This window comes from Haliotis cracherodii, unplaced genomic scaffold (assembly GCF_022045235.1).
Source record: "Haliotis cracherodii isolate W230 unplaced genomic scaffold, xgHalCrac1.p SCAF_4, whole genome shotgun sequence".
NCBI classification, from domain to species: Eukaryota; Metazoa; Mollusca; class Gastropoda; order Lepetellida; family Haliotidae; genus Haliotis; species Haliotis cracherodii.
This window is the reverse complement of record NW_027266297.1, coordinates 38,868,544-38,880,846: the sequence shown is the minus strand read 5'-3', so window position 1 is coordinate 38,880,846 and position 12,303 is coordinate 38,868,544. Positions and strand designations below refer to the sequence as shown.

General features: G+C 40.3%; 1 protein-coding gene and 1 pseudogene across 2 annotated transcripts in view; both read right to left on the bottom strand.

Moving 5' to 3' along the window:
• The window catches only part of LOC139479410 (uncharacterized), a 151,853-nt pseudogene that overhangs the window by 43,398 nt on the left and 96,152 nt on the right, over window positions 1-12,303 (bottom strand).
• LOC139478412 (3'-5' exoribonuclease HELZ2-like) overlaps window positions 1-12,303 on the bottom strand; it is a 32,617-nt gene that overhangs the window by 6,441 nt on the left and 13,873 nt on the right. For both annotated transcript variants that reach the window (XM_071260858.1, XM_071260859.1), the window contains exons 9-21: window positions 12,160-12,281; window positions 11,761-11,910; window positions 10,508-10,571; window positions 6,714-10,281; window positions 6,296-6,387; window positions 5,818-5,973; window positions 5,123-5,266; window positions 4,504-4,748; window positions 3,942-4,298; window positions 3,526-3,765; window positions 3,169-3,328; window positions 1,744-1,911; window positions 743-922 (exon numbers count right to left, since the gene is read on the bottom strand). In XM_071260858.1, the coding sequence (XP_071116959.1) occupies window positions 744-922; window positions 1,744-1,911; window positions 3,169-3,328; window positions 3,526-3,765; window positions 3,942-4,298; window positions 4,504-4,748; window positions 5,123-5,266; window positions 5,818-5,973; window positions 6,296-6,387; window positions 6,714-10,281; window positions 10,508-10,571; window positions 11,761-11,910; window positions 12,160-12,281 (5,645 nt within the window). In that variant the 3' untranslated portion in view covers window position 743. The remainder of the gene's footprint in view (window positions 1-742; window positions 923-1,743; window positions 1,912-3,168; window positions 3,329-3,525; window positions 3,766-3,941; window positions 4,299-4,503; window positions 4,749-5,122; window positions 5,267-5,817; window positions 5,974-6,295; window positions 6,388-6,713; window positions 10,282-10,507; window positions 10,572-11,760; window positions 11,911-12,159; window positions 12,282-12,303) is intronic.

The following is a 12,303-nucleotide window of genomic DNA, read 5'->3' as shown; positions in this document are numbered from 1 at the left end:
TCGTGCAAGATGTCATAACAAGAACGTTACACCAAGTTATGATTACAACGAGTTACATCTACCCGAGGCAAGGGCGTTAACTGACTATAAAAGTCCAGTTTCCACCCTTAACGAACTAGGCTGGTATTTTGGAGTTTTGGCTGGACGAACGAGTCGATGCATAGTCCAATCAAAATCGCTCAACGAACTAGATATCCGGTTCGTAAGCAACACGTATTTCAATGTGCAGATTTCGGTCGACTTCAGGATTTGCAAAGCACGTGTACCACAAACTGGGCTTCATTAGATATTTTGCAAATTTGCTCATGTTTTTAATCAAGGTGACCAAGTGAGTTGATGCATTTCGCGGGGTAAAACCCGTTTTATTGCAATAGTGAGCTTGATTATCGATCAGATCGTCGTGACTGGGCGCCGTGTTACGTGTTACACTTTGTCATCATGCCGATGAAAAAGAGGACGTGAGGGATACCTGTCCTCCTATATTGCAATAGATGAACCTATATATTGCAATAATATCGCAATAACTTTCCAAAATTATTGCGATACTACTGGAACAGTACGCGTGCACTGGAAAGTCACCCTTAGTCAAGATAACATTTCATTACTGCATAAAATGCATGATACTTATATAACGCGTCATGTCTCTGTGCAGTGTTAAGATTGAGATGGTAATAAAACAATTCTTTTCTTTATTCATACGATATTATTTATCGAGATTGAAATGGAAGAGTACTACACCTACGTCAAACAGGTCTCGGCAGAACTCCTGACATGCCAAGACGTGGAGTCCCCCTGTTTCGCCCCCTGGCTCGCACTGGAGGGGGAAAGTCAGCCGCCTGCACAAAACACTTCTCCCCCGCTTCACTGTACTTGCTCAAGAGCTTCGCCCATACCGGATCACAACGAAGCAACTTGGAATTTCCTGCATGACACATTAGTGCATCTTATTTAATAGAGCTATTCATACTCGTGACTCTGAAAACATGTATACTGATTCATGTGACTGACTGACTGACTGAGTATGGTTTTACGCCGCTTTTAGCAATATTCCAGCAATATCACGGCAGGGGACACCAGAAATGGTCTTCACAGATTGTACCCATGTCGGGAATCGAACCCGGGTCTTCGGTGTGACGAGCGAACGCTTTAACCACTAGGCTACCCGATCGCCCCGATTCATGTGATAATGTTGTGCATGCACGACTATGGACAGCATGTACGGATAATACATGGTCACCGAGAAGACCCAAGGCACATCGTTTGTTTGTTTGTTTGTTTGTTGTTTAACGCCATACTCAGCAAAATTCAAGCTATATGACGGCGGTCTGTTAATAATCGAGTCTAGACCAGACAATCCAGTGATTGACATCATGAGCATCGATCCACGCAATTCGGATACGATGACATGCATCAACCAAGTCAGCCATCCTGACCACCCGATCCCGTTAGTCGCCGCTAACGACAAGCATAGTCACCTCTTACAGCAAGCATGTGTTGCTGAAGACCTATTCTACCCCGGATCTTCACGGGTCCCAAGGCACATAACTCGTATTACAGCAGTTTATACAATATTAAATATTCTTTCTTTGCTTGGTACGATGTGACATTCACACGGTACAGAAGCAAAATAACGTTATTGGTTCGTATCTACTTCTAATAATTTAATCGAAACAACATCGAATAGTTTTCAAATAACACATGCTCTGAAAAATTATATTTATAGTCATTTTGATATTATATTACCAATGATGATCAGTCCTTTTCTGGCTCGAGTGAGAGATACGTTGATTTGGTTAGCATCAGTGATGAAGCCCAGGTTGTGTTTGCACCAGCCACGTGTTGGGTTACTCTCTATCTTGTAATGAGGAAGCGACCTCACCGTGCTGAAGATCACATAGTCCCACTCACCCCCTGAGGATTAAGATGAGAGATTAGTAATTCCATGAAGATGATTTGATTTCAAAAGTTCGTGAAAAACATCTTGAAAACATACATTATTCCACAACTTGATGGTTGGAAACGTGTACAGACCATCCTACCAAGACTTCCAGATGTCAAGTAAAGGGTGGCACAAAATGCCCCTTAGTCATCCTGCTTATGTTGGTGCACACCAATTACTTAGTCTGTCAGAACAAATAAACATCTAAAAATATGGAACAAAACTCTTTCTATATCCAAAAGAAATTTATGTTTGCAGGACATAGCTGTGAATGCAGCACATGTTTTTACAAAGAGGCAATCCAAATACAAACACCCTAAACGGAAATAAAATTGACAAAAACAAAAAAATATATTTTCATAATCACAAGAGCAGACTATCAAGCAGAGTCTATTGCGCGACTCCACTATATTATGAGTAGTATTGTCAACGCGCATGTGTTGAAGGGGAAATTAGCTCAGATTGAAGACGAAGAATACGTTGAGTCCAAACTTTTTTTAGTCGGCAATAAAACAAAATACAATTAGAAATATGTCGAGCGGAGATTCCAACTCAACAAGTACAAGTGAAGTCCAGCAAGCAGGCGTATCCTACTCGCGGCTGTACATACAGGTGCTGTCGGAATACCAGACTAACTAACAGTAAAGATGTAAACATATATATACACTATTGGACAACAATAGACAGACAAAGAGACAATAGCGTTGCCCTTGACATGGGGCTTATGGATGTGATTACAGACACGGCCCGGGGAAAATGGATTAAGGCTATAAATGTCATAATGTGAAATGCTGTGTTAGACAATGGTTCAACTGACCGCCGTTACGCATGGATTACATCATGTTAAAATAGTTCAGATTTCCTAAACGATACTGTACAAAAAGGGTTGTTGTTCAGAAGCTATAATTCTTTAACATTGCGTTGTCCAGAGTGCAGTTAAGTCACACTGTGACAGTATCTTTGAATCACTATCAAATAGTGATGACACAAAGTGTTTGCGACTCCCGCCTAACGGTGGCACCCGTTACAAACACATGCACACCCAAGTGAATTGTTCAGCTGAACAAGACACGGGAACACATGATACAAGTCAAAATAAGGAATTTCATCGGACATCATTTTGTTGCTGACTTTTAGTTTTCCACCAGCATAGAACTGACAGTCCTTGATTTTATTAAACAATTATTCAATCCACTCATTCACCAATTACGAATACTGCTGTATCTTACCCTGACTAGCAACAACTGTCTGGACATTTAAATGATCAAACGGACCAGCGAGATCCAGTTTCTCCTTGATGGCATGGCGCTGCGCATTGTACTGTGACATCACATTGATGTTCTTGGGCTGAATCCTCTCAGTCTTCACAAGGTACAGGAACACATCCACCTGGAAAGTAACCGAAATATACATGGTTCCTGTTTCTTCTCATTACATATAGGAAACATGCATAGTGATAAATCATGTTGTTTGAGCAGCAGTATGTATTGTAAAGTAATAATGTTTCGATACGTCTGTCTGTAGTTTTGGCAGAAGTACTGATAATTGTGATGTTAGATAGATATTCGTGTAAAGCGCCTACTTACAACTTTTTCTACTTCTTTCATGTTAGACTTGGACTGTTCATTGCCCTCTTCTGTGGACACAGTGAGTGTCGTTTCCTCACCATCCACGTGGCAAAACACCTTGGGGTTGGTCTTCTCAGGCCAAATGGACAGCTCTTGCCCAGGGGCAATGTACCAACGGGCCTCTTCAAACCGATCTGGTCCGGTTATTAACTTTGCATCGTAGAACTGATCAGATGGGAACTTGCATATCTTTGGATGCTGAAATACATCATATTATATTATTTATTGTCATTTAATGTATATTGCTCATGACGAAATTATCCGAATTTTACTGAAATTGAAACTTTTTTAAAGGATAAAATTATAACTAACCATTTCTAACTCTGATCAAATGATATTTCATGTCTGTGTTGGATGCAATGTGAATTCCTCACCATTCTGTACTGGATGTTGAGGAAAGATGCCTCATCTTTGTATCTTTCAAACAAAGACTGATCTAGCCCCAACTGTGCAGCATGGGTAGACTTAACAATTGGCCTCAGCTGCTGGTGGTCCCCGATCAGCACCACCTGCTCCGCCTCAGTAGCAACAATCGGGATCATACTCTGTGGTTCTGGGCACATGGCACTTTCATCGATAATACACTGGAAAATCCGAGTTGGCTTTGTAAGCTTTGTGCTCCCAGAGACTCCGCAAGTGCACAAGATCACGTCGCATATCCGCAGTTCTTCTTCCTCGGCTTTTCCAACGAGATGATTGAAGCTTTTTATGTCCCTCACGCTGACGTTCGTCTCATGAAATGAGATATGATAAGTCTAAGCCAAACCCCACAAATGTCATCTACATCTGTATTCTGTGGTCAGTATCAGCTTAATTCAGAGAGAATCACTTAGGAAATGTGAACATTAAGAAATATGGCCATTCAATTTATATCTACAAACATTATATGAAATCAATCAGTAGAAGAGATAAGAAGTTGTTTAAAACAAATCTTACTCCCTTTGGATCTTTTGCAAACGTAGCATCATATTCATTAATCCTCTCAGCATACGGTTTTCCCTTCTGTCTGATGACATAATGCAGGGTGATGCTTCTCAGGTCAACATCGGATTTGAGGCCCCTTGTACTTCTTTTTGAGATGAAGTCACGCTTTGGTATTGGAAAGTCTTGGTTTCTTATTGTCTTTCCATACATCCGTAAGATTTTCGGACACTGATTTCCAAGCTTCTGCATGAGGTACTCTGGGAAAAAATGTGATGTCAACAACTAGAGGTGTTTGCAAGTACTTGCAAAAATAGAAACAATCCAGTCACGGGAATTTCCTCCAAGAGTCTCAAAATGCTACCACCTTGACTTTGACCTTTCATAAAATGTGGCAAAATAATTCCCCAGGGCCATTTGGAAGACGTCCATGGAAGAATGATATCGAATGTCAATAATGTTTGTATAGAAGACATTAGTAAAATCTATGGTGTCAGCGGCGGTCAAATTTAAATAGAATCTTGAAACAGTCCCTCCTTCAGTCTACTTCACTTTTGTTTAGAAACACCACTTTCAACATGTCTCCACTTTCTTATTAGTTTACTCTTATCTCAGATAACATGAATATACCTACTGGCAACAAGGTCAACAGACTTGTTTGAAGGTCCACAGAAGAGGATTTGCCTCTGTTCCTTGTCATAACCCTTGCTGTGCATTTCCTTGTTGATTTTGTTGAACAAATAGACCAGCTTCAAACCTGTGTACGTCTTGCCGGTGCCTTTCCAATGTATAAATTGAGAAAAATATAGGTAACCAGTTCCAGGGCATATCAACATATCAAAGTGAATTTTGACATGTTTCAAATCATTATTACTCAAGAATATGAACCATTGGCATACCATTGCTATTGGGCTTAAACAAAATGGTAAATATTTACTACCTGCATCACTTGGGCTTTCCCCACACAAACGTACACACTGTGGAATAACTTAAATACTGCTCAAATCGACGTAGACATAATTTACGTGTGATTCTGTTATGTTCAAAGTATATTTTGATGTACCTTAACAGTACTAGTATTAACTGCGAGGTTAAACTCAATGCACCCAAGTATTGGGGTGAGTGAGTGAGTATGATTTCACGCCGTTTTTAGTAATATTCCAGCAATATTACGGCGAGGGACACCAGAAATGGGCTTCACACATTGTACCCATGTCAGTCATCGAACCCGGGTCTTTTCCGTGACGAGCGAACGCTTTAACCACTAGGCTACCCGACCGGGCCTACCCAAATATTGCATCCAAAGTACTGACAAATCTGTTTACGTACCCGGTGGACCCTGTATGAGACTGAAGCGTTCTACTAGAGCCCTCATGATAGCTTTCTTCTGGTTCTCGTTGGTGGGAGGCATGTAGCCAGAACCAACCAGTTCCCCTGGAAGAATATCACATGGACTCTTCTTGCACACTTGAAGCCGAACGTCGCCTGTGATTGTGAAAACAATAATTACCGATTTATGTAGGTTTTTTTATCATCAGTATTCATGCCATCATTAAGACATATCCTGGACTTAATATGCATATCGTGCTCATTGACACTCTATTTTACTCCATCTTTAAATAAATGGCGAATTTAGAAATTGTTTTGCAATACTGAAATATAATATGATAATTCTACAGAAATTGATTCAAATTGCAAAATATATTCATTTTCTGTTATCGAAATGAATGTATGTTTTCTTTTCTTAGTTTTCAGACCAAAGTTGGTAACTCTCACTCTACTAAAACAAAAGGTAAAAAATGATTACTTAGAGGCCTTCTCTCCAACCTCAGAGCAATGCTTGTTGCCAAATTGCTGTCTTCATTGTCCTGTAGACGCCTCAGCATCTGCTCACATCTCCTGGAGACACAACTAGATCCCATTATTTCAGTATTCAATATTATTTATTGAATTTAAACATAGGAAAATGATGTTTTGAAAAATTGTTGCATTGAAGTCTGAATGCAATGTCGTGGTTCATAAAGATTTATCATTAATTGAATGATTTTATTAAGTCAGCTTCACTTTTATAACTAGAGCATAGATAGACGTATGCATACACCTATTTACAAAAACATGTAACCCCCAACTGTTATCTTAACCTTACTAATTATCTATGATAATATCAGTATTTCTTTTGCAAAGGGGCTAGTGGCTTCTTGTGAAATACGTGAGTCACTTTGTACCTGTCAACTTCACTTTTGAAGATGATTTCTACCAATGCTGAAAATTCTATTCCTAGTAAGTGTTGAGGAGGAGGAATAGAGTTGGGCATCAACTGGAATGTTGTTCTGATCTGTCCATGATCATCACATGGGGATTTGATGTCTTTTCTAATCTTCTTAATAACAGCATGTCCTATCCAGACACACGAATCTTCAAATATACAGCTCTTCTTTTGGTAATCATTTGGGGTATATCGAATACAAATATATTCCAGAGATCCGTGTTTAGGAATGTCATCAAATGATGACTCGCCAGTTTTCAATTTCTGTATGGCCTCAAAGGTCTTCCCATCTATCTCAATTGTGCATGCATCACAAAACGCAGAGTCCAAGGAAAAGCAGCCATATATCAGATAATCTTTCCTCTCCAATCTCACATTTAGATATTTTAAGATGATCGTTCCCTCACTACCAACAGCTCCAGTGGCTGATTCCATTTCTACAAGTGGTAGCCATGTCCTTTGATAATCCTTTGTTGATGTGAATTCACAATTTCTGACAGATCTCTTGACATACTTGGCAAAGGTGTCAACAGGATCATGCCAATGACTTAGGCAAAGATTCAGGTCTTCACACACCTGGAACATCTGTACATATGGTGTGAGCGATCCCTGATCAGCAGTAGCATGCATCTGCACTCTCAACATCTGACCTGGGCTGAAATTGAAGCCAAATCTGCAGTGGTGGTTTATGTTCCATGTCTCACAACAATCAGCTACCACCTTTTGGACCCCTGTTCCATTCAGATAGCAGTGTTCTCCTTTTGGAGATAGGGTTCTTGTTACACTACTAATCCTATCAGGCTTCTCAAAAACAGCCTTCAACAGTTTGGCAAAATCAGATATTTGAATGTGTACTGTGTGCATGTTTGAGTCAATTGTCACTTCCTCTGCCCCTTGTGTGTTGCTTGATTGTGAAGCATTCGTTTCCTGACGGCCCCTTGGCGTCACTACCCCATAAATTCTCTTGTTCCAGGCCCCACGTACACTCGTCTTGTTAATGTCTGGGCACCATCTTTCTTCAGGTCTTCTGCAGAAATCCAGCAGCTTGAATTGCAGTTCTTTGCTTCTGCGGGTCATCTTTTTCAGTGATGGTATACATAGTGTGACCTGACTATCACACACTGAATCAACAACAGCATCAAACACCATTGGTGCTGTGGCCAACTGTTCAGCCTGCTTGACACCTTTAGATGCTCTACCAAAACGTCGTTGTCTCCTGCACGCTTCGGTGACATCTGAGCAAAGAGAGTTCATCTCTTCTACTGTGTACGGAGGTGTATTCCGTTTTTCAAGTACAGCATGTACCAGACGATGGTTGATAAGATCAACATACCTTCGTATAGGCGATGTAAAGTGAGTGTATGGCTGGATATTCAGAGAGTAGTGCTGCAGATCCTTCCCTGTGCCATACCCAGAACATTTGTACACAGCAGATTCCATAATGTCAAGCCAGTGACTAGTAGCAAGACACTGTAAGGGGTGTAGCTGATCACAACAAAGAAGACCTCGCACTGTCTGCAGATCCTTTTCCCTGACTGCTTCAAGTATTTTCCCCCAGACATTCCTTTGAACTGTGACATACTTTGTTCTATGATCAGTCGACGTCTTACACTGTTTGTCAACATTGACTATTGTCTTGTCCTGAATGTTTTTTCCCTGCAGTGTAACAAGCAAGTCCATGATATGTGCTTCTTCTTGAATCCATTTCTCCAACTCTTCTTCTGGCGGAGGATCTTGACACCGAAGAGGAACACAGGCTCTGTTATGTTCCATCAACCATGACGCTATAAACCGATTGGCTTTTATCATGAATTCTTCAACCAGAGCATGAGCCTCCAAAGCACGTAGGAGTGTTTCAACGTCAAGCAATCTCGGATCCTCGAATGGCACATTGAATCGGGAGTTCTTCAAACGTTTTGAACGAATTTTCTGTGACAGTTTGTGAAGCTGTTTGATACAGTCTTTGAGGTGATCAGGACAGCTGACATCATCATATTTTCCATCTATAATCAGCTGTGCCTCGTCATATGAAAACTTGCGACAAGATCGAATGATGTGTTTCTTCACAACAGGTTTTTCAAGATCCAGTCCATTGCCATCAAGAACAAACAACACAGAAAGGACTTGTCTCTTCTTGTCAGGTAATAAGCTCAGCTTTTCCTGGCTTAGTGGTTCAGGCAGCATGTTGTGACTTCTCCAGTTTGACGATGGATAGAAGGTTGTAGCTCTCTGCTGAGCCTCCTTGTCCACAGGATCACCCTTCCTGACAACAGCAGCAACATCGGCAATGTGGACACCAACCACAAAGTTGTCTCCTGTTTCCCATATACTCAGGGCATCATCAAGGTCTTTTGCATGTGGGGGGTCAATAGTAAAAACACTTTGTTCTGTCAAATCATTATATCCTTTTACAGATAGTTTGTCATCCTTTAGTAACTCTTCTACATGTGTAACTGTTGCCTTTGTGTAATAAGTTGGTACTCGAAACTGTTGCTTCAGGACATTGAGGCCTGAAGCATAGTCCCCTCCACAATCTAAAACCCTTAGAACAGCACCTTTTGGATATGTGTGTTGAGGAAGCCATGTTAGAAATACAACCAGAAACACATATTGGCCTCTTTTATTCGGCAAAATGTCGAAATATTTATCAAACTCAAGTTTTCTTTTGTGACCAATTTTGTAGACATCAATTCTGTATTTATGTTCTTGATGGTTCTCTCTCGTTCTTCCAGTCCAGATATAGATTTTTGGAACACTTCTACACAATGGATGCATTACATCCACCTCCTTTGGATTGTTGCTACATGCTAGCAGTGGAAAGTCCAAATCTTGAAACTTGCTGCTGAGAGTACCAACAACTCTTCCAAAGACTGTGTCACTATTGTCATTTTCTGGGTTCAAGATTTCAACCACAACTTCATCATTGTTGAATGTTTGGCCACATTTTCCACGACCATGAATCTCTATTTTGTGATTCTTCTGTTCAGCCTCCAAAACTTTACAGGTAGCTCGATGAGGACCATCCAGTTCTATACGACACCTCTTGTACCTTTCTGGGTCGGTGGCCAATATATCTTTTAGTTTAGCCTTGTCCTTCAGTTGGTGATACCGCAAACCCCGTCCTGTTTGTGGAGGCTTACGAATGTAGTTAATTTCTAACCCTTCTCCAGTAACAAGTTCATCCTCTTCCCCTCCTTTAGCATACAACTCCTGACTTTCTTCAAACCATGTTTTTCTCACTCTTTCTTCTTGAGCATCATCTTTATGAACTTCTTCCTCTTCCGATTCAGATTCAGACCAGTCAAAGGATGCCTCTGGTGGAGGATCTAACCCTTCTCCATCTTCTCCGCCTAGCTCTTCCCAGGGATCAACCTCTATCATTATTTCCTCATGGTGTCTCTGGGCTGCATATGGACGGTATGTTTGGGGTTTAGCTGGCATGACCTGCTGAATAGCCTTAAGAGTCAAGTCTGAATGGGGCATCTTGTCTTGTGCAGTATTTTGTGATAACCTTGTTTTTGGTATGGCTGAAAAAATATTTGATGGTATATCTTCTTAAACAATTCCCACTGAATATTCATTTTTTTACACTGAAAGATTTAGATATAAACACATAGATTTGAGCAAATCATGCGCCACATAATGCAAAATTATGTTAATGTAGATGAATGATACAGATTAATATATCTGGATTTTTTAGCAATACATCATGCCATCATAAGTGATCAGCAACAAGACATGCATGCAACTTACCTTTCGTTTTGTATTTCTTTTTCTTATGTTCAGCTTTCACTTTCTGTGCCTTTTCTTGCTGTGACTACGAGCGAAAGAAAATAGGTTCATCAGCAGTAGCTAGATGTATTTCACATCAAGAAAAATGACAACATATATTTTATCATTTAGATGAATTTCTTCTCTTTAATCAGTATTAGTTATTATCATGCACGGAAGCCTGGAAATTTGTATGGAGACTAGATCAGCTACATCGGCAAAACCAGATATTTTTAAATGAACCTAGATAAAAAAAGGAGAGGATCCAGGAACATTTTTTTTCATACTTTCTTGTGGCAGTTGTGGTTTGAGGGTGTGGGTCAAAATCTCCCACACTGGTGGCATAAGCCTGCAACGTAAGGTCCCAAAGCTATCGTGAAGAAATTATCTTATGTTCCAATTTTGAGTGAGTGAGTATGGTTTTGCCACGATTTTATTGATATTCCAGCAATATCATGGCGGGGGACACCAGAAATGGGCTTCACACATTAACGATGTCGGGAATCGAACCAGGGTCTTTGGCGTGATGAGCGAAACTTTTGACCACTATAACAATACCAACGTCATCTATCAACACTACAATGCAAAACAGCATTCAGTTTTTCTACAGGTCCTCTTGTGACCTCAAGAACACCCATGGGAGGAATACTGCTTCGCCTCGCGCAACAGTGTTATCTGTAACTGTTACATTCTGCACAATCTAAAATGTCCATGACAAAAGGTGCCAGACTAATGATGAACACACGAGATATTGAGTTGGTCTTTGTCAATTCCTTCTGATGTCTTCAATTCAAACACGTGTCCAGTGTTGCCCTCTTTGCAATATGTCATCAAACAACAAATGTTTAGATGTACAGTAAATTTCTCTTACTGAAGTCTTGTTATGCGTTTAATTATTGAGGTTATGTATGTATCAATGTAGCATACTTTCCTTTCAAATGTGCTGTTTTGATTCCTATTGTGATTGAGGCAGATATGTTTGATAATGTAGCAACATTCCTTAGAATGTCTAATACCATTGTTGTTTGATTAAAAATATTCAAGAATAATACATTTATAGGTAATTATGTTTCAATTATATTTTGTAAGATTTAAAGCAATTATGTCATGAACAGGAGGATAAGAGCAGTTTTCGGCCTTTCAGTCGGGTGGTCTTATAGCTACAATCTATTTGGGGCTAGGCTGTTTAGTTCTTTTTTTTTTAATCAAATACGTGTTTGAAAGACATTCCCTACCTTCAGTGCGTTGTGCAAAACGTTTTGGCCTTGGAGCCATTCTGGGTGTGCTTCAGGTGTAGGATGAGGATGTGAAGCCATTTGGCTTTCTTGGCGCAAGGAATCTAAGTATTTCTGAAGACGGCGTTTCTCATCTCCAAATGTGTCCTGCTGAAAACATATCATATGTGTTCATTAAGGTGAGGCCAGAAAGCTGGACAAGTCAAACAATATCCTGACCAAGACTCAGTGCAAACCAAAGGGACTTAATGATTACATATTTTGTAAAGGACAAACAATGCAACAGTACTAAATTGTCAACCAGATGTAGTTTTTACAATGTCAAATGGGTATACAAATGGTGTACCAACAAGAAGTTAAAAGACAAGATATTCTGTAAGGATGAAATATGATCATTACACAGGAGGCGAGCGCCAGTTCCGCACACTGAACTGCCAGCCTCATGTCCCCACGGTTGTGACAGCACTTTGACCACACATCTAGAGCATCACTGTCATCCATGTCAAAGTAAACCTCCGCAGCTGCAACAAGCCATATACCAGA